The 21,677-nt window shown below is 41.3% G+C and overlaps 1 protein-coding gene across 4 annotated transcripts in view; it reads right to left on the reverse strand.

Annotated features, from left to right (window-relative positions):
- KDM3A (lysine demethylase 3A) overlaps positions 1 to 21,677 on the reverse strand; it is a 56,345-nt gene that overhangs the window by 11,187 nt on the left and 23,481 nt on the right. For 3 of the 4 annotated variants that reach the window (XM_006074755.4, XM_044925991.2, XM_006074757.4), the window contains 10 exons: positions 19,562 to 20,079; positions 15,686 to 15,890; positions 12,683 to 12,897; positions 9,466 to 9,618; positions 9,232 to 9,327; positions 8,498 to 8,625; positions 6,965 to 7,160; positions 5,546 to 5,718; positions 4,873 to 5,109; positions 1,916 to 2,087 (listed from right to left, as the gene is read on the reverse strand). In XM_006074755.4, coding sequence (XP_006074817.4) covers positions 1,916 to 2,087; positions 4,873 to 5,109; positions 5,546 to 5,718; positions 6,965 to 7,160; positions 8,498 to 8,625; positions 9,232 to 9,327; positions 9,466 to 9,618; positions 12,683 to 12,897; positions 15,686 to 15,890; positions 19,562 to 20,079 — 2,093 coding nt within the window. The remainder of the gene's footprint in view (positions 1 to 1,915; positions 2,088 to 4,872; positions 5,110 to 5,545; positions 5,719 to 6,964; positions 7,161 to 8,497; positions 8,626 to 9,231; positions 9,328 to 9,465; positions 9,619 to 12,682; positions 12,898 to 15,685; positions 15,891 to 19,561; positions 20,080 to 21,677) is intronic. The other variant, XM_044925992.2, reaches the window with a different exon arrangement.

Below are 21,677 nucleotides of genomic sequence, written 5' to 3' on the forward strand. Positions count from 1 at the left end.
AACCCAGGTTTGACTTCAAACCCTATATTCCTGAGGACTAATGTTTATATACAAGTGTTTCATGGTCAAACAAGTACTGTCCCATAATCTAACTTAAATAGGTGCACAACAAACACAGGAAAATACAGGATACAGTGTTTGCTCAGAACATCAGTGACATTTCAGTGTGGGTGGTGTGCTGGGGTCTGGCCAAAAGAATGATCAATATGGAAAAGGCAGGCTGCCATGGACTTTGGGCTGCCTTAACCATCTGCAGGCATGAGTAAGTGTGAGCCCTAGAAAAATAAATAAGCGAGTTCACATACACAGCAAGTACATATCAAGAGTCAAGATCTGAACCCAGGCCTAACTGGAATGCACACTGTGGTATGTGTGCCTCTATATCCCCTTTTGCTGACAAAGATCCCTCTAGTCAAAGCTATGGTTTCTCAAGTAGTCATATAGGAATGTGAGAGTCGGACCATAAAGAAAGTTGAGCATCCAAGAATTGATGCTTTTGAACTGTGGTGTTGGGAGAAGACTCTTGAGAGTCCCTTGGACTGCAAGATCAAACCAGTCAATCCTAAAGGAAACCAACCTTGAATATTCACTGGAAAGACTGATACTGAAGTTCCAATACTTTGGCCACCTGATGTGAAGAGTCAACTCACTGGAAAAGACCCTGATACTGGGAAAGACTGAGGGCAGGAGGAGAAGGGGTCAACAGAGGATGAGACGGTTGGACAGCATCACTGACTCAATGGACATGAGTTTGAGAAAACTCAGGGAAGACAGCAGAGGACAGAGGGGCCTGGCATGCTGCAGTCCATGGGGTCACAAAAGTCGGACAGGACTGAGCAACTGAATGACAACAAGATCCCCTTTCAAAGGACCTGCTGCCCTCACAGCTTTGTGGTCAGCCTCAGCTGCAGAGAGCTACCCTGCCAGGTCTTGCCCTTCCCATGGCCTGAGGGAGGTGAGGGGATACAGGCCCTGACTCTTCCTCACTTCAGCCCAGTCTGAGACCACGAGGGGCGACGCTTGCTCCAGAGCTCCCTGTCAGGTGTGCCACGGCTTCACTAACTACACTGCACCTGCCTCCTCTTTCATTTCATAGACTTTGATTCCCAGGTAAACATCTGACATCTGAAACTCCACCTTAACCTTCATGTGTGGAAACCTCCATTACACTCCACTTAAAGTCAGCTATACCTGGTTATAAAGTTTGCTCAAAGTGTGGGCCATAACCTGTAAATGTGAGTAACAGACAAAAAGGAAGCAAGAAATTACAAGGTAAAGGTATACCTTAAAAGAATGAGAAATGAGCAAACCTGAATTGAGAATCTACAGACGAACTGGCCAAACCCTCTCGAGGGGGCGGGAGTCTGACGACAGGTGCTGGGGCTCACAGGGCGCTTGTAAACATGTTACTGACTGGCCAGTCACATAAAGCACCCAGCCTCAGCACCAGACACATGGCCCCCTGACCAAGTAAGGAGGCAGTAACCAGGCTTAGCTGTGTGGAAAAGGACTCATTCTCTGGCACTTTCAGCTCGGCTTGTGTTAAACATACTGACAATCTTCTTGTTAAATAGCAAACCTACATAAAACCACCACCCTGAGGCACAAGCCCTGGCTTTGTGTTCCCCGTCCCCCGTCATTGGGCACATGTCTGTCACAGGACAGACACGGAGTCACCTGAAGAAGAGGTGACTAAAATCTCACTCTCAAACAACTACCAAGAGAATCTGCCTCTGTTCAAATGCACAGAATTTGTAAAAAGAAAGGGAGGAGGAGGTAAGATAGGAATTTCAAACTCCAGATTCACAGAAAATACTGCTGCTCCCACTGAAGGACAGTCGGCTCCTGCTGCTCCTGTGCCCACCCCCCACCCCACTTCACACCCTCAGCCCCTTAAAGGGTCTGTAATACGTACTTGGAACATCTTCAAAGCCATCCCAGAAGTCTCCTACTGTTGCTCCTGTGATGATTTCATTGGTTCTGCAGTTAACGAGGTCAACTTCCTGGTTTCCAAACTCCCTCCTGAAGGACTCCGGTTTCCAGAGTTCAGTGTTCAGCTTGTGGTGCACCCCTGACACCATCACTGGCTAGGAGAGGAGAATGAAGACTTCGGTTTGAACTCCCCCAGCCCTGTCCCCTCTCCCGAGGCCGCCCCTCCTCAAAGAGCTGCTGATTTTTTTCTCTGAGGCTGGTCCTTAGGCTCAGCTCCCAAAATGACATCATAGTCCTCTGTGTTCGTACAGCATTTCGTGTCTTTGCTTACCTGCTACACACACCCCTTGCTCTCAAATTAACTAGCAAGCTTTGAAAAGGAAGGATCACACTTTCTGACTCAGATCCCACGACTCACAGAACAGCAACGCCATGGCTCAGGGCCAGGGACATGCAGGAGAGACAAAGGCAGCGAGAATGCCCTGTCCGAGCTGGGTGTTGCCACTGGCCTGCAGCTTCTTGTTAATCAGCCAGGAACATGACCCTGAGATCGCCCAGTCTTTTGGTTACCCAAGACAGGCCAGAAGTCCTCATTTTCATGTGAAATAGCCTGACTAAAATATTAGCAACAAGTTCAACTTTTAAAAACCATTATGTGGAGATTCCTTAAAAAACTGGGAATAGAACTGCCTTATGATCCAGCAATCCCACTGCTGGGCATACACACCAAGGAAACCAGAATTGAAAGAGACACGTGTACCCCAATGTTCATCGCAGCACTGTTTATAATAGCCAGGACATGGAAGCAACCTAGATGTCCATCAGCAGATGAATGGATAAGAAAGCTGTGGTACATATACACAATGGAGTATTACTCAGCCATTAAAAAGAATGCATTTGAGTCAGTTCTAATGAGGTGGATGAAACTGGAGCCTATTATACAGAATGAAGTAAGCCAGAAAGAAAAAACCAATACAGTATACTAATGCATATATATGGAATTTAGAAAGATGGTAACAAAAACCCTGTATATGAGACAGCAAAAGAGACACTGATGTATAGAATAGTCTTTTGGACTCCGTGGGAGAGGGAGAGGGTGGGATGATTTGGGAGAATGGCATTGAAACGTGTATAATATCATATATGAAATGAGTCGCCAGTCCAGGTTCGATGCATGATACTGGATGCTTGGGGCTGGTGCACTGGGACGACCCAGAGGGATGGTATGGGGAGGGAGGAGGGAGGAGGGTTCAGGATGGGGAACACATGTATACCCGTGGCGGATTCATTTTGATATATGGCAAAACCAATACAATATTGCAAAGTTAAAAAATAAAATAAAATAAAATTAAAAAAAAAAAAAAAAAAAAAAAAAACAACCATTATGTAATCCTCAAAAAACCAAACAAGACCTACTGTACAGCTCAAGGGAACCTGTTCAGTGCTCTGTGGTGACCTAAGTGGGAAGGAAATCTAAAAAAGCGGGGATATATTTATATGGCTATCCCAATGGGTTAGTGGCAAAGGATCTGTCTGCAATGCAGGAGATCTGGGTTTGATCCCTGGGTATGGAAGATCCCCTGGAAAAGGAAACAGCAACCCACTCCAGTATCCTTGCCTGACAAATCCTATGGACAGAGGAGCCTGGTGGGCTACAGTCCATGGGATCACCAAGAGTTGAACATGACTAAGAGACTAAAACAGGAGCATTATAGCTGATTCACTCTTTGTTAGTACAGTAGAAACTAACACAACAATGGAAAGCAACTAAACTCCAATAAAAGTTACCTAAACAAAAAAATCAAGCAAGTCATTATATAATCCAAACAAAACATGTCAGTGGACTGTATTCAGTCTGTCATTGTCACCATGAGAAAATCGTGTTAGTAAACAGGATTGAAAAAAAATTTTTTGTTGTTAAATACATACATTTTTCTATTTGGCAATTCCCAAGTCCTGGCCTTGTCCAAGAGCAAACTATTCCTTTAGCGAGGATTCTGTTTGGTCCAGAAGAGAAGACAGAGATCCAGAAAACATAAACCAAAACAAGAACACAAAAAAGCAGGTCCACAAAGCCAAGCATCATCGGTTAAACTGTCAACCAAAACTTCAGATGGAACATCACTGCCCTTTAAAGCAGGCTCCAGCCTGGGAGACTACACACCAGTTCCAGGCTGACACTACATGGCTCAGGGCCACCTAAAATTGTCTTCAGCATAAGGTTATAATTCATGGAAGAGGGACACCTGATTTTTATCCTATTTTGTCTAATCCCCCAAACTTCATTAGCCTCAGTCATACACCCAATTCTCCAATTGACATTCATCACACAAGAATCACTGAGCCCAGAGAGCATTCATCAAAAATCCAAAGATGGGGCTTCCCTGGTGGTCCAGTGGTTAAGAATCTGCCGTGCAATGCAGAGGACATGGGTTCGATCTCTGGTCTGGGAGGATATCCCACATGCTGTGGAGCAGCAAAGCCTGTGTGCCATGACTACTGAGTCCGAGCACTACAATACTGCAAGCCTGTGCTCTGCAACAAGAGAAGCCACCACAATGAGAAGCCTGCACACAACATCAAAGAGTAGCCTCCACCTCTGCAATGAGAGAAAACCTGTGTGCAGCAATGAGGACCCATCACAATCAAAAACAATAAAATAAAAAAATAAAAGATCCAAAGATGACTGGTTGGAAGCAATCAAAACCAAAACCTCATCAGAGAATACAGCTCAGGAATGTTTGCGGTAAGAAATAAGACTCACAGCCACACTCTGATTGCATTCACCCCAAACAATAAAGTACAGAAAAAAAGAGATAAAGTATATAGAACTTAAAATCCAGGAAGTGGGGAGGGGAGGGGCTGTGGGGTGAGGTTGTCAGAAGTCTACCAAAGGCACTGGGAAGGGGATGTGGTGGGGCTGGGCAAGAGGCCCCTTACCTGCCCTTGTTTCCAGCACTCTCTGAACACATTCCAGTTGCTCTTGTTGTTGGGATCTTGCAGGCAAAGCAGACGGTTATCACACAGCCAGTAGTGGGGAGTGTCAAAGCCCAGAATGCTGGGCTTGATGGTCAGTCCTTGGGGCCTCTTTGATAAATCAGAGCAGGTCTTATTTTGTACCAAAGAGGCAAAGATGTCATCAAGGATTTTTGGTGTATTCTTGAGTCCATTTTCTGTCTGAATTTGAAAAAGAACGTAAGTCTTAAACATGTCATTCCCTACCATCAATAAACCCTATATTCCTGTAACAGAAGGATGAGTACATACTACATAGGGAAGAACCCAAGTCAGAACTCTCACAGAGGTAAGTCTTCTTCTTCTACCTGATATCACAACTCTCAGAAGTGGTACATAAAAAAGTGTACCCATCAGCCAAGAATTAGAATCAGCCCATCAGTGTACTCCAAAGCCCATCAGCCAAGAATTAGAAGCTGTGAAGCCCATCTGCTAATGATACAGCCTTTGTATCCATGAAGGAAGAAAGCAATGGACTCACATCCTTCTTTCTACTTTCTATTTTAGTTTCTCTACTCTATTCTACTCTGACTCTGTTCATCTTTATTGAGGGGGGCAGGGAGTGGAGGAGAGTATAAACAGTAAGACAAATACATACCTTTCCTGTAGAGGAATTCAAGAGATTTCGGAGGAAACCCGAATTGTTGTTGCTTACAGGTGTCAAAATTGTGCTGTTAAAGGTGTGGAGGACTGTGCTGGATTTGCTCAAGGGGGGGAGGGGCGGAAGGCATTTGATTTCATTCTTTAAAATTGGCATCGCTGGTTGCTTTTCTAAAAAGGAAACCAAAAACATCCAGATGAAAAAGCATTCTGAAAGGCAGAGCCCTTACTAGTCTTCTATTAACAGAATTACTATGGAACCAGGAAACTTAAGAGGATAAATACTAATGATATTATTGATTTTGGTAAGGATTTCCAACTGCTATTACATATATTATATATAGTATATATATATATAAACATTCAATACCCAAAATGATACTATGGTAAACTGTACTTTTTATTTGTTCCTGGTATGTAAAATACAACTGATTTTTGTAAATAACATTGTAACTATCAACCTTGATAGTATTTATAAATACAGATTCTCTTAGAATTTCACATGCATAATTAGATTGCTCACAAATATCAACAGTTTTATCTCTTTCTTTCCAATCCTAACATCTTTTTGCTCACTTCATTGCAATAGCCAGGACTTCCAGTACAATGTTTAATGAAAGACTGAAGATAGGAATCCTCATCTCATGCCTGAACACAGAGGGAACAGCTTAAAAATTATTCAACTAATTAAAAAATTCAGTAATAATTTGACATGTTTGCTGTCAACTTTATCATGGAAACTCATTACATTAAGGATATTCCCTTCTGTTCCTAAGTTTTTTTCTTTTAAATATAAGCAGGTTTTGAATTTTACTCTTTTTCTGTATCTCCTCACATGACTTTTCCCCACTTTTTAAATGTTAAAACTGCAGCTGCACTTCTCAAGCCCTATTGGGTCACCACGTGTTAAGTCCTTTATTTACTGTGCTGAATTCTATTCAGTGAGATGTTTAATATCTCTGCGTGAAAGAAACTGATCTGCAATTTTTCTTTCTTGTAAAAGAGCCAGAAAGCAGAATCACCTAAATTCTAAATACCTGATTTCCAAACCCATGCTCTTTATACTATAATCAAGCATCCTGAGACAACAGCATGGATGAGAAAAATAAAGTTGAAGACAGAGTGTTCCCATTTAGACAGAATAGGAAATATATACAAGGTAGAGATAGAAAGGCAAAAATTACTATTGAAACTAATAATTCTCAGCCCACCCTATTCTTGCCAAACAGAAGCTCAACAATGACTTCTATCACCAGCAAAAGTTCTCTCTGGGCTTGCAACTGTGTCAGGTCTCAGGTGACTACAGGGAACCCCTAACCCTCCACACTGCTTCTCACCACTCTGTTCTCCAAGTAACTGAGGTTTGCCAAGTCCCTCTGGGAACAGATCAAAGTTCTGGAAGGCAGGAAACACTCACCCTTGTTCTCCTTGTTGACATTGCCACTGGTTAGGTCTGCCAGCCAGTTCAAAGGAGATGTGCTGGCCGGACAGGCGGGTTTCACACTGCTGGCTGGTTTGGAGGCAGCCTCCCCACCCACAGTCATTGGCTCCAACCCCGAGGGATTCTGCGGGAGCATGGTACCGAGAGTCGCTTTTTCTCCAGTTAAGGAAGTCTGTGTTGAGTATAAAAGGAGAACTTGACACAGGCTGGAAAACTGCATTTTCTTATCTTTTCCCCTAACTGCTCACCAGTAGGAGAAAAATATCTGCAACAAAACCACCCAATAGCCCTGGAAATCATCACAGTTGCAGTAATCTTCCAATAACAGAACAGAACTGTGTAGAAGAGATTTTAATTTTTTAACTTTTAAGTATTACTAGAGAAAGTATAAGACGTGAAGGATGTAAATACATAAAGATACAACCCCACTATTGTAGCAGCATCTCATATTCATTCATACTCCTATCACTCCATCCACCATGTTTCTTTAAAATGCCCAGTTTGTTCCCATCACCCAAGTGTCATGAGTAAGCACTCAAAAACCAGTGACTGAAGAAGTAAATGAGGCAGTGTAGGAAATACAGCTGTGAATTCAGGAGGAGGTGGGAAAATGCAGAAAAAGGAAATGCTCTTTTGATTTAGTGTAGCGTAGGAAGCTTTAAAAAGTGATGAAGAGCCCTAACAAGAACTCAAAACACGAACCGAACATGAACAACGACAAAAACGACAAACAGACAGACAGACAGACCACACCACTTATTTTACTGGCATTATTATTCCTCTATTACTGATGAGGAAGCTAAAGCACATATACATCAGTTCATCTGAGCCAGAGCTATGCAACTAGAAAGTAGCAGAAAAAGAATTCAAATTCAGTTCTGGTTCCAAATGATCAAAACTCTTCTACCAATGCTGCCTTCCACACCACAGCTTCATAAAAATGTAAAATAATTTCTGATTACTAAAAACAAGGAGTGAGGAAGAGTAAGGGGGGTAGATGTGATGACAGACATGAAGGAAATGTCACCATAAAGAGGCCTGTGAGCACCAAGGAAATGTACACATTTTTTACATTGAGAGATACAGAAAGGATTGTTTCAGTATTCTTTCCTTCAATTCTTTATATATTTATTACAGGTAAAATATATTTAGTAATTAAAAAATGTTAGGCTTATCTGAAAAATTTTAACTGTGTAAAACTATAGTAAGTTTAAAAACCTATACAAATTTGATAGCAACTTATTAAGTAGACTGTAACAGAAAGGGTTTTGCTTTTTCAAGGAATGAAAATTAAAATCCTACTTAAAAGAGACTACAAATAAAGCCCACAACAATAAATGTAAAACTTGAGAATGGGTCTATAAAGTGCCACATGAAACAGATGAAGCATTTCTTTCCACTGACAGCTCTCCCCATGTTCCTTTCTAATATCTATAGAAATCCTCGGGTTACTGAAAACAGACAGACAACAATTAACAAGGATGGTGAATCCAGCATAAACAGTAATACCTGTTTTATGTCTTCCTTTGAGGCTGGTTTTGAAAAGAGTTTGAACTGCCTGTTTGAACAGGGACAATTTGCTTTTATTCCCCATTTTGCTCTTACAGAATGAACAATGTCTCCAACATCATAGAGGGCTAAAAAAAGGGCACAGGCAAACATCTGAACAAGAATATTAGGTACTTTCAACCTCAACATTACAAAGCAGAAGCTGGTATTTCTAACAAGATAACTTGTTTTAGCAGGACTTATTTTAGAGTGGGCTTCCCAGGTGGCGCTAGTGCTAAAGAACCCGCGTGCCAATGAAGGAGACAGAACAGACGCGGGTTCAATCCCTGGGTCAGGAAGATCCCCTGGAGGAGGGCATGGTAACCCACTCCAGTATTCTTGCCTAGAGAATCCCATGGACGGAGGAGCCTGGCAGGCTATAGTCCATGGGGTTGCAAAGAGTCGGATAGGACTGAAGTGACTTGGCATGCGTTTTAGGGTGCTTACACTCCCTCCTTTCCATTCTAAGTATACTTTCCCCTAAATGCGCCATTTTCTTTCCTTTTAAAGAACTATTCAGAAAGCCTTAATCAAAAACTTTGGGGGCATTATTTAATGCACTTCTGGACAATTTATGGTACACACTAAAATAAAGATAGCAAGTAATTATATTACACAAAGTAAAACCAAACTACCAGCCCCTATGAGCTAATCAAAACACAGGCAAAAGAAAATCATTGCATCCCATGAAATACCTTTTCCAGGAATGATCTGTGTAGGCATGAGGTTCTCTGGCTCATGTATTTGACTCTTCACACATCTCAGCCAATTGAAAGTCTTATAGGCAGCACCTGGAAAGAACTGATTTATAGTTACTGCTCTTTATGGACTCTGGCCCCACAAGTTTCAGAAATCCATCACCCACCCATCAGTGAGAGGCTTAATTTAAGAGTAGAAGGGGCTGGGAGAAGAGTGAAGTCAGCTCTCACCTTGTTGGCAGTTTTTCCTCTTCATCCGATAGCAGTCCACACACACTCCAAACCCACACCTGGGACACACCCAGTGCAGGTTGAAGATGGTGGTGTCACACACGTCACACATTTCCCGCACACCTTTGACGGCTCGCTTCCAAGCAACCTGTCCTACGAAAATCAATAAGCCACTTAGTCTTGGGGAGGAGAGGGCCCCCGAAATACAACATGAAGGGGGAGGGAGTTCATGCCATTACCCCCTCTCACTGGAGCTCCCGGTAACTGTTTAGCCTCCAGAGCCCACCCCAAGCCCCCGCCCCAGGCATGACGCTCTCCTGGACTCCTCCAGCATTCCCATCAGCTCTTATCTACACTCCAGACTCAGGCCTCTCTGTACATGGCACAGTCAAGGGCAATTTTGCTTCCCTTGAGGAGCAACGAAATTAAAAGACGCTGTTCCTTAGAAGAAAAGCTATGACAAACCTAGATAGTGTATTTAAAAAAGAGACATCATTTTGCCAAAAAAGGCCCATCTAGTCAAAGCTAGGTTTTTTTCCAGTAGTCATGCATGGATGTGACAGTTGGACATAAAGAAGGCTGAGGGCCGAAGAACTGATACTTTTGAACTATGGTGATGAAGAAGACTCTTGCAATCCCTTGGACAGCAAGGAGATCAAACTAATCAATCCTAAAGGAAATTAACTCTGAATATTCATTGAAAGTACTGATGCTGAAGCTGAAGCTCTACTACTTTGGCCACCTAATATGAAGAGCCAACTCATTGGAAAAGACTGGGAAAGAGTGAAGGGAAAATGAGAAGAGGATGGCAGAAGATGAGACGGTTAGATAGCATCACTGACTTAACAGACATGAATCTGAGCCAACTCCAGGAGACAGTGAAGGACAGGGAAGGCGGTGTGCTGCAGTCCGTGGGGTTACAAAGAGTCAGACACGACTCAGCAATGGAACAAGGAGGAGATTAAACTTCATGCAAGCAAAATTCCTGCTCAGATCTCCACTTCCACCCCACCCTCCAAGGAGTTCTGCACACTACTGGTGCGTAGGAAGTCCTGCTGAGTAAGTCAATGAAGAAAGCAGCATTGGTTATGCAAGTTGGGGTTTAAGACACAGGTATCAGAGAGCAGTGGTTCCTCACCTTTTGGGTCATGAGACCCTCTGAGACTATAAAGGCAGCACAGACCACACTTTCTTCAAAGAAAAAACATTTCACTCAAATCCACAAACCCAACCTTCAGTGCAGAGTGTCTGGTTATTCACAGATGCCCCGAAACCTCTCAGACTGCTCATTAAAAACCCTCCAGGTGCTTAGGGAACCTGGAGGGAGCAGCCCATTAACTAGCAAAGGTACAACGGTCCAAAGTTGGTTCCTTCACAGACCAGAGACAGAAACTCAATTTTGCTAGAGCCAGGAGTGATGTGGGACCCCCCAGGACCGACTCACACTAACCAAATAGTCAACAGATGGAGGCATAACCTAGACTTCTACAAAGTAGCATCTTCTGTTCCAGTGGTCAAGCTCTTGAGAACTGGAGGGAGGGGCCTTCCCCGCGATGGAGGAGTGCCAAATACAGCATCAGAAAGCTTCAAGAAGTAGGAGCAAAGGAAGGACATTTCCCCGGGACACAGAAAAGCCCAATGTCTAGATCAGAAGATCATTGTCTCTCTCTCTCCTGAACAAGACAGGATCAATACTGTCACATTTGTGTTCTAAAGAGAACATACATCTTTTTCTAATCCTGTCAGTGGTGACTTTTTTCTTCAGACTGACCACAAAACACATGACTAACTTCAGTTTGCTTCAAATTAATCCAACTGCTGAGTGAACCTCTGTCATTTTATTACAATGTGAAAGTTCAGTGCATAATACATAGACCTTCAGGCATTTTACAGACAAGATTTTATGAACTTCACCTTGGTCACTGGATTAGACTATTTTATTAGAGAGTAGTCTTAGACCTCTTAGCCATCTATTCAATGATTGTCATTGAAAAGACAGAATAAATGTATGAAGGCTGGGACCTGCTTCCTAGCCTCAGGAGCAGAGGGTACCATCTCACCCCCCTCTAGGAAAACCTTGTGGTAGCATCCTTCAGGATCACTCACAGAGAGTTCCTCTCTCCAACTGACCAGCTTGTCACAGAGGAAATGAAGAGGAACAGGACAATCAAGAAGGAAAGGCTAATCACATATACATCTTTAAGGACCAAGTTTCTTAATTATGCTCTTAAAAAGACAACTGTGGTTTTTTTGGAATGGAAAAATAAAAATCCACATTTTCCAGACAACTTAACAATAGCCCTGCTGATTCAGGAAGCTACTAATATATTTCAAAGAAGTGTTTTTACTTTCCAATCACTCATATACCACCTGTAGATCAGTTACTTAAGAATTCTTTAAATCTTCTTTTACTTAAAAGTATGTAAGAAGAAAACTTTCGTATCTTTACTGAAAATGAAACACCAGAGTCACTTGTCCTAAATGTAAGATCACAGGAGATTCTTGACTTATCAGGGTCTCTATCGCCCAACAGAACAGAGTGATTCTAAAGCTGCTTTTCAATTCAGTAGGACTTCAGCCACCTGTGGAGTTTACAATGCCACTCCCCACCTAGTGCTGAACTTCCACTCCTGGGAATGCCCCAGTTTCCATTCCCTGAACTCTGAGATACAAGAATAATCAAACTTATCTAATATATTATTTTGGTGCTTAAACTAGCTTCAGTTAGTTCCTGGAACCAATGATAAAAATTCTTAACACTGGTATGTACAGATGCTTATATTGAAACATATATGGTTATACAAAGTCTGAAAAGATACCTACTAGAGCAATGAAAAGGCTTCACTTTTTACTTTGAACCATTTGTGGAAGACACAATGATGGAAGAAAGTGTGAGACTGTCTCATCCCTTTAGGTGAGCCCATACTGTTGGTAACGCTGTGCAAATTCCACCACCATCTCTCTTTAGCTTTCTTAACAAAAAAGGAGTTCCACTCCTTTAGTAAACAACCTAAACAACCTCCAAAGAGAGGTAACTGACTCTAATTACATCAACAGGCAGAATCTGTCACAAGGAAAAAAATGCAACCTCAGTATACCAAAGTCGTCTCAACTTCTAGGTGAAAATGAAACCCACACATTATTTGGACTTAGGTGTCATTTAGGAATGAAAGTCAAGTTGGACTCAAAAATCCTATCCCCTAAGAGGTGCTCTTACTGTGTGGCTCAATAGTTGACATAGCTTCCTTTTCAGAAATCACCATTTGACAGAAGTGGTCTCCAATGTTGGCCAGGATATACTTTGCTGTGTCCAAATCAGTCCCCACAACATTTCTGGTTAAAGGCAACCACAAGCCAATTGCTTCACTGTCATACTTGTTTGGTGTTAAGAAGCCTTCTACCCGCAATACACCATGTTTGTTGAACTGTAACCTAGAAGAAATGAAAGGAAGAAAGAAAAAAAAAAAAGCATGTTACATATATAAAATATTGATTTACACCTTGCTGTTACTATTTAAATATTTAAATCAATCCCATTTCCTTCCCAGCTTTCTATAATCTCCATGGCTAGTTACAGCCAATTTGCTATGTGGCAGCATCAGTATAAAGATTTTCCCTCAAAAAGACAAGAAGGACTGGAGGGGAGAGGAGGTGTGCTTTACACTCCAACCAGTTATCTAATCCTGTCACCTCCAGGCACAGCTACTGAACCTGCCTGATGCGGATGGAAGTTTAGCAAGAACAATCACAAGATGTCACAGAAGTAAACTGACAACAAACAGAAGGTGATAAATAACCTGATCAGATCTGAATATAACTACTGTTAAAAGATTAACGCTCAGCAGAGGAAGGCTAACCCTAGATATCACTGAAGCCAAAACCACATGAATTCATGAGGTATTCAGAATCCTTAGGAATTTTAGCTGTAAATTACCATGCAAGTTTCTAGAATAAGAGGCAGTGTTATGATGGGGCTTGGTACCTAGGAAGGTGGGGCCAAAAGCTGAGTATTTTCTCAACATTCCCTTTCTAATACATCTTTGACATCTATCATGTTTTTTCCTAGGTTGTGCAGTAGTCTGGGATTTATTAAGAAGACTTCAGGTTAAGAGACAGTAATTAAGCTTGGCCTTGCAAGAACAGGTAGATATTATGTAACAGACGGCATGTCAAGGAAACACTATTTCATATAAAGGCAAGAAAAATGCAGGGACTGCAATTTCTTTGCTAGTCATTGGGCAGTTGCCAAAATTTTTTGAGCCCATGAGATGCACGAAATTGTGCCTTAGGAAAATCATTTGTCCAGAACTGGAAGCACATGGGGAATAGCATTAACAGATGCAAATGTATTTCTAGGACCCCACAGTTTTTAACTGACATTCCAAATGAGAGCTAGTCGTAATTCTAAAAAATAAATTTGGAAGACATTTCAAATGGGGAGGAGACGGTAAACAGGATATGGCAACTGAACTTCACCGTGACCCTCCCCTCCCCTATTTCATCTGCAGAACATAATGGGAAACAAACCTGATGGTACTTATGACAGTATCGATCATCACTGTAAACATCAGGGGGAAAACGCTCTATTTTTAAAATTATAACATTCTTTTTACCAAAGAAGTGAGTTTGTTCCACACTGGCTTCTCTTAACACTTATCACAGTTCTAATGCTACACACACTTTACTGTGGTGCTTTTGCAATTTACTCAGGAATGAATAGGACAAACTACCTACCATCTAAAATAACTCTTGTTCATTAAATAACCTTCAATCTGAAAGTTACTAGCACAGACAAAATGATCTAAAATGCTTGTGCATTTAATTCAGTTCATCAGCAATCTTGAATCTTGATAAAACTAAATGGGGAGAGATAGGAAGAAATTAAAGGCAACACTTCTGTTTATGATTAGAGTTAGTTGAGCCTGAAATTCTACCTAGATTTCTGAGAAAATGTATCATATCTAAAAGCTCATCTATACCCAGAACAACACTGCTCATTTATATATCAAAAAGACCAGAAGGCTACCTTTCTCTTCACTCAGGATGGAAGAATTTGAAGAAAATTAAATTTGACTTTAAAATAAAAAAAGCAATGCAAAAATGAAAGCTTTTGCCTATAAAAGTAGAAAGAATTTTTTTTAAAGATACACCTCCTTCCTGCTTGCATAGAGACAGGAATGCTCAAAAGCTGCCAGGGGGCATGGATGCAGGCACAATATTCCTCCAGGGCAATGTAGCAGAATTCATGTATCAAAGCCTTAAAACACACACCTTCTGACCCAGTAAGGACACTTCCAGTCTCATCCAAAGTAAATAATCAGAGAGATGGACAACAGATGATCATCTCTGTATTTAGTGGCAAAAAATATGCAATAATCTGAATACCAACAAGGGAATAGGTTAAGTCCATTTTCAAACATCATTATTATGGGTTCTTTCATAGTTATTCAAAAGTATTTGATGAAAAAAGTTAGTATGATCGGATTTCCCTGGTGGCACAGCAGATAAGAACCTGCCTGCCAATGCAAGGAATGCAGGTGTGATCTCTCATCTGGGAAGATTCCAGGTGCCTCGGAACAACTAAAGTCCATGAGTCACAACTGCTGAGCCCACTTGCTGCAACTACTGAGTCTTAAGCCTTAGAGCCTGTGCTCTGCAACAAGAGGCCAGCGCAATGAGAAGCCCATGCACCACAACAAAGAGTAGCTCCTGCTCGCTGTGACTAGAGAAAGCCTGCATGCAGCAACAAAGACCTAGTAGAACCAAAAATAAAAATAAATAATTTTTTTAAAAAGTCAACATGATCAAGTGGTTCCTATTACGTACTGGGAAAGTACATATTGGGGAAAGTAAGATTCAAAGTATTTATACAACAAGTAGGTATGCTTGAATATATTCTATAACCACAAAAACACTAAGATGCGCTGAAAAGTTAACAGTAGTCATTTGTGTGGTGGTTTTTTAGAACCTTCAGAATTTTTCTGTATTTGTTATTTCTAAAATCAGAAGTTTGTATTTTCAAGCTTCTTGCTTTAAAAAAAAAACTGAAAAGGAGTATGAGTAGGAAATACCATGTAATAAGATCGAGACTCCTAAATCCACAGATCAGAAGTATCATCTCTAACTTTTCCCAGTTTTAGACTTAACTGTTGATAGAAGAGGAAGGAGAAAAGCACATTAAAGGGCTCAGAGTACCTCAGGTTTCCCCCACAGGCCTCACCTCCTGAAGTGAAAGAAGCGGCAGAACACAGGCGAGTCTTTCTGCTGCTCCTTGTCCTTGCGCAGGCTGTCCAGGCGGCACTCACGGCACTTGGGCAGCTGTGCCACGATGTTCACGCAGGAGTCATCCTGGACAAAGGCCTCGCCACTCTGCTGCAGCTTCTTGAGTTTGGCTGGGTCTGTCAAGACTGACTTCCGAGATGGGGCTAGAAAAAAAAATGAAGGAAATGGCATGTCAGATTTTTTAAAAAATCACATCAATCTTTGACTGAATACTCAAAAGGTCAGATTTCCCAAAGGGAGAACTCATCGTCTCAATTACTGGTTCAACTGTAATTTCCGAAAATGGCTGAAGACAACTATCAGAACAATTGGAAGTTTTATTCTCTTTAAAATGCTTCTCATTTGGCGAATCCATTTGGCAACATAAAACCCCAGACTCACAATTCCAAGGTAATGCATACTTGTATTCACAACCCTAGATAAGATAAACGTTTTGGGGCTTTATCTGGTAGTTCAGTGGTTAGGAATCCACCTTCCAATGCAAGGGATGCAGGTTCGATCCCTGCTTGGGGAACTAAAAGTCCCACATGCCCCAGGGCAATGATGTGGTGCGCTGCAAACTACAGAGTCCACACACTCTGGAGCCCATGTGTGACAACTAAGACCCGAGGAAACCAAAAATAAATAAAAATATGTAAATAATTAAAAAAAAAAAACCCAAAACAGATAAACATTGCAGGCAGACTTCTCCAAAGCAGACTAACTCAAACTCACTGCAAACTTAACAGTACACAGGGATAGGTTTATCTAAATAGAGGACCACGTGGAAATCAATTCTGTCAGTTTTTACACTCAAAAAAGACTGGCTTAAGACGTGCTTTCTAAAGCATTCTGCAAAGCTAACCATTCCAAATATAACAAAACCCAAATAACATAGCCCCGCCCCCCAGTCTATAAGTTATTTCCTAAGTGCTTCCAAGAGCACTGACCCCTGCCCCTCAAACAATCTTAAATTTCCTTCACACATACTTTCCATTCAAGATTAAGAGCCTTGGCTAAAGACAGAATTTCGATTCTAAGTAAATGCATGTTTAAGTTTCAACTTAGAAGCTGGGAAACTTGAATGGAAATGTAACATAGTTTCTAAAGGGAGAAAAAAGTAGAGACCTAATTTTAAAGAGCAACACTCTGTTAGCGGAAATAACACAGAAGGGAATCTATTTCTAAGTCAAGAGCCTTTGGGCGGGCAGTGAGCCCTCTGCATCTGTGGGTTCAACCAACAATGGATTGAAAATACTATACAGGGACTTCCCTGGTGGTCCAGTGGTTAAAACTCTGCATTTTCAATGCAGGGAGCATGGGTCCAATCTACAACCAAAAATTTTTTTAAAAAATGAAAAGAAAACACTACACAATCTGTGGCTGGTTGCATCTGCAAATGCAGAACCCCAGTGTCAGAGGGGGGGAAGGGTGACAGTAGGGGACTTGTGTATTTGCAGATTTTTGGTATCTGTAGGAATCCTGGAACCGATCCCTCTTGGATACTGAAGAACAACTGTATTTCATACAAAACCAACAGAAAAGACCTTACCTTGGGGTCCAAGGGAGCTGAGAAAAGGAAAGTAGATTCTTAAGCAAACAAAAAAACCCACAACTTTGGGAGAACCAGTTGAGAGATGGGTGGGAGACGCTGGTAAGAGGTCTTGAAGGAAACTAGAAGAAAGACCTCAAACCAAAGGTGGCTTTAAATAAAATAAGCATCTTTAATAAATCACCTTTGATGTGTCCTGATGTTCTCTCTCTTTTAAAGCAGGACTAGAGTACACCTTAAAACGCTAAATGGATGCCATCAGGCCTCAACTCCTTAAACACTGTTATTCAGTGAAAGAGAAGGTAAAGTAAGGTAAAGTCAGAAAAGAGAGAAAATAATCAGTAGTTTAAAATTCCATCCTGATACTGAAAACACATCACCCTTTGAATGGGACCAGATTTTCCAAAGCTGAGTCCAGAGATTATCTTAACAACTGTCTTGCCTGGGCTTAAAAGAGGAAATATCTAGAAATAAGCAAGTTGAATTATCTAAAGCTAGCTCTGTATTGAGGAGTGCAGCAGTTGATCTCTCATCAATGATTCTCTTAACTCAGAACCAAAAGCAATACTGACTTCTGAGAAGCCATGCATCTACCAAATAGAAAAAAGGGTAGCTGTTCAACTCCAGCTTGTTTTTGTTTTCGAACCCCTAAGTAAGGTCACACAGTGGAGAAGCAGTGTCCAGTGGAGTCTTTCCAAATCCACAAGCAATACTGGTGGAAACAGTAGAGATCTCGGTAGGTTTCTAATCACACTGCCATACCCCTCAGCCAGAAGTCCCAGTAGACAGCACACAGCAGGATGTGACAAGGCCTCTCATTTCCCTCAAAATCATTTTAGTTGGAACAGAGTTGCACAATATATTAAGTAAGACAAAGGTGGACTCTGAAACTCACTTCTATATCTATAATGTGTTTACTGGTCTAGAACTTTTACTGCTTCTTCACATAATATGAAAATACTTTGCCTTAAAAACTAGCTGAATGTGAAGGCTGGTGACTCAAAAAGAATAAAGAAATAGAACAGGGACATGGTCATGAATATTCACTTTCTTGGGGAGTTATATAACTTCTGAGGAACAGTATAATCTTATGCAATTAATTTTATGCAAATTACCAGCTATATCAACTTAAACCTCAAGAATGAAGAAGCTGGGTTAGAAGAATTACTCAGCAAAGAAAGTTCTTTTCCAACTCCTCCAACTCTACTTCAGGAAGACCCCCAAGTCAAATCCACCCATCCTACCCTCTAGTTTCAGAGCCCTGCAGGAAGAGCTAGAGTGTGGGATTATCCATTTGTTACTTATCCAAATGAACAGCATTTTTATTAACTGTTTTTCAAGTTTTTTTATACCCAGTTGACATCTATCAAATCTATTTTTAAACTGAACCTTTTGACATACTGGAACCATTTAGCTCTGTTAATTCTAATAAGAGAGCTTCTAATAACTCCCATCACTGAAATGCATCCTCAACTTATAAGTATCGTGAAATACAATGTACCATTTTCTCTATATGAAGAGCACTGAGTTCTAAATTGTGCATGCAAAGGGACTTCCCTGGCACTCCAGTGGTTGGGACTCTGCTTCCACTGCAAGGGGTATGGGTTCAATCCCTTGTTGGGGAACTAAGATCCCACATGCTATGTGGTGTGGCCAAAAAATTTAAAAACAAACAAAAATCACGGGTGAAGCAGGACCTTCCCTTAAGCAAAGAGGGGATTCCTAAGTTAGCACTGTCCGCTAAATTCTTTAACTAAAAATCTCTTTGCTAGAGGTGGTGATGTAATTCCCTTTTTAAAAAAATTTCAAGTCTGAACTATCCCTGTGTGAGCATAAAACTTTAATCACTTCCTTCTCTCCAACATAGATGTTACAGAAAAATCAGTTATAGGATGACAATAAAGCAAGCAGATCACTTTAGATTTTTTTTTCAAAATTTTCTTACAACCAAAAACTGGGACCCACCTAAGTCATATGGTAAATGCATATATGGGTATCCTTGCAGCCTTTAAAACGCTGACAGACATCTACAACTAACGCACTGGGTAAAACTGTTGGTACGAACCCATGTGTCTCACAGCTCATCTGTGTTTCCATATACATAGAACCAATTCCACCAAAATATGAACAGTAATCACTTCTCAGATTTAGGGGTTTTACTTTCTTCTTTGAACTTTTTCTACTGTCATTTTCCTATTATTTTCTCATAAGGTAAGAAGAAGATAATGTATGTACTGACAACCATCTTACCTTCTACCAATAAACATATGCAGAAACACTCACCATTCTGGAATTTATTGTTGCTTCTTGTACAGCAGCTTTCAGGATCTACTTTTGCTGAAGACGCCTTTATATTCTGTGACTGGCAGCCTAAAGTTGAAGGTTCTCCCCTTTTTTCTATGCAACTATTAGGACTGTTACTATTGACAGCTGCTTTTTCTTCTGGCTTCTTTGAAAGGACATCAGATGTGGAAGGTGCATGTTCGAAATGCTTCTGCAGTTCAGGAGTGTTGGTGATTTCCAATTCTGCCACAGAAGCTGCCTTTATTGGTATGCACTCCTTAGGAGGATCAGTCGATGATGGAGGAAGAGATTCCACACTGCTTTCCTCGTCAGTGCTGGTCTTCAGCTGGGAACAGCCTCCCTTTGGTTCACTCAGGGTTTTTAAGTCTCCAGTTCCAATCTGAGAGGACTTTGAAGAGAGCACATCTACTTTGCAGGCAACATCTGGTTTTGTTCTCAGTATTTCAGGCTTTGTATTTAGACAGGAAGAAAGTTCTGGTAAAATCTGTTTATGACATCTGAAAAAGATTAATATGGAAAACTAGCATCTAGGCCTCTTTCATCTCTTCCCTACCTTCCAAAAATAATTGCTTGCTTTCCTAAAGTAGACAGTATGAAAGAGAAAATAAAACTGCTTATATCAGAGAATTCAGGATAGATTTCTGTGGGTTGGAGATAAAAGTAATCAGTCAATGGCTAGGCAAAAATATCTTAAGACATTAAGAAAAACACAACCCTAAATTCTATCTGCGTGTTCTCATAGTTAACTACTTCATGTTAGTTCTATTTCTCATAGCAAAATGAACCTTAGCTTTCCCTCAAAACAGAATATCACATGAAACCAAAATCACCAGTAGCATAAAACTCTGTCTATGAACATGTTACCAGCCTAGCACTGGACAATCTCATGCTTGTTTGGTCAGTGATCAGGACCCAAAGCAAACAGAAGAGCCAGCTGATGGCGTGCTTGTTCACAGAACCATCTGGTACCCTCTCCACCCCTAATAGGGGTTTATCCTTCAAGAAGTTTTGTTTCTCTGAAATTCGTCATAAAGTTCTTTCCTCATCAGAATGCAAAGTCCTTTTTCCCTCTTACACTAGTTTTCCTGCTTCTACCAAAGGATCTCATCCTGGAGAAGTTCTCATTGATGCACTCATGTTGTTGAGTTGCTCAGTCGTGTCTGATTCTTTGTGACCCCAAAAAACTGTAGCCCACCAGACTCCTCTGTCCATGGGATTCTCCAGGCAGGAATACTGGAGTGGGTTGCCATTCCCTTCTCCAGGGATTCTTCCCAACCCAGAGATCAAACCCAAGACTCCTGTATCGGCAGGCAGATTCTTTACCATTGAGCCACCTGGGAAGCACTCATACTAGATATCTTTGCTTGGGTACCACCAAACTTCTTACTGTTACCTCTTTCTACTCTGAATAAACAACCGCCCCCCACCCTGCCCTCTCTCTGACTGTTCCATGGTCATCCTCTAAGCTCCCTCCCTGGCAGCCTGCTGTCCTCCCCCATGAACTGGTGTGCTCATGCACTCTCCCATTTACTACAGTGGTCTTCCAAGCCTACCTTTCTGCACCAGTTTCTGAGCCCTATCTTAGGTCTTTACAACTGCTTACACAGGCCACCATCCCTCCTAAAAAAGATCCTTCTCTTAAAACTCATCTCTCCATTAATCTTGTGGCCACTTTAAATTTCTGATTAGATTTTACATTTCTTATTCCACTCTCTTCTGTAAATAAGTAACTGTAAGTCATAACTACTGCTTCCTTGATTTTGTCTTACTATTTTCTCTACTGCTCTCAGCTATAGTTGAGGTCCAGGCTGATGAAGCTCATTCACTGGAACCCTGTGTCCCTCTACCCCACACTCCCATGGATCTCAGTCTTCCACATACAACCAACTGGCTCCCCTTTCCTTGAAAGTGGACATCTATTCTCCAGCTGTTTGTAATATTTCAGTAGACCATTCTCTCTACTATACAAAGTCAAGAAAGCTCCTCTTTCCTCACACCCCCTTTTCTTTTCTGTGACCTGTTTTATGTAGGTCTGTATACCAACTACACGTATCACCTCTGAAGGCATATGACCAATTGCAAACTAACCTCCCCT

This window comes from Bubalus bubalis, chromosome 12, assembly GCF_019923935.1.
Source record: "Bubalus bubalis isolate 160015118507 breed Murrah chromosome 12, NDDB_SH_1, whole genome shotgun sequence".
Classification (NCBI taxonomy): Eukaryota; Metazoa; Chordata; class Mammalia; order Artiodactyla; family Bovidae; genus Bubalus; species Bubalus bubalis.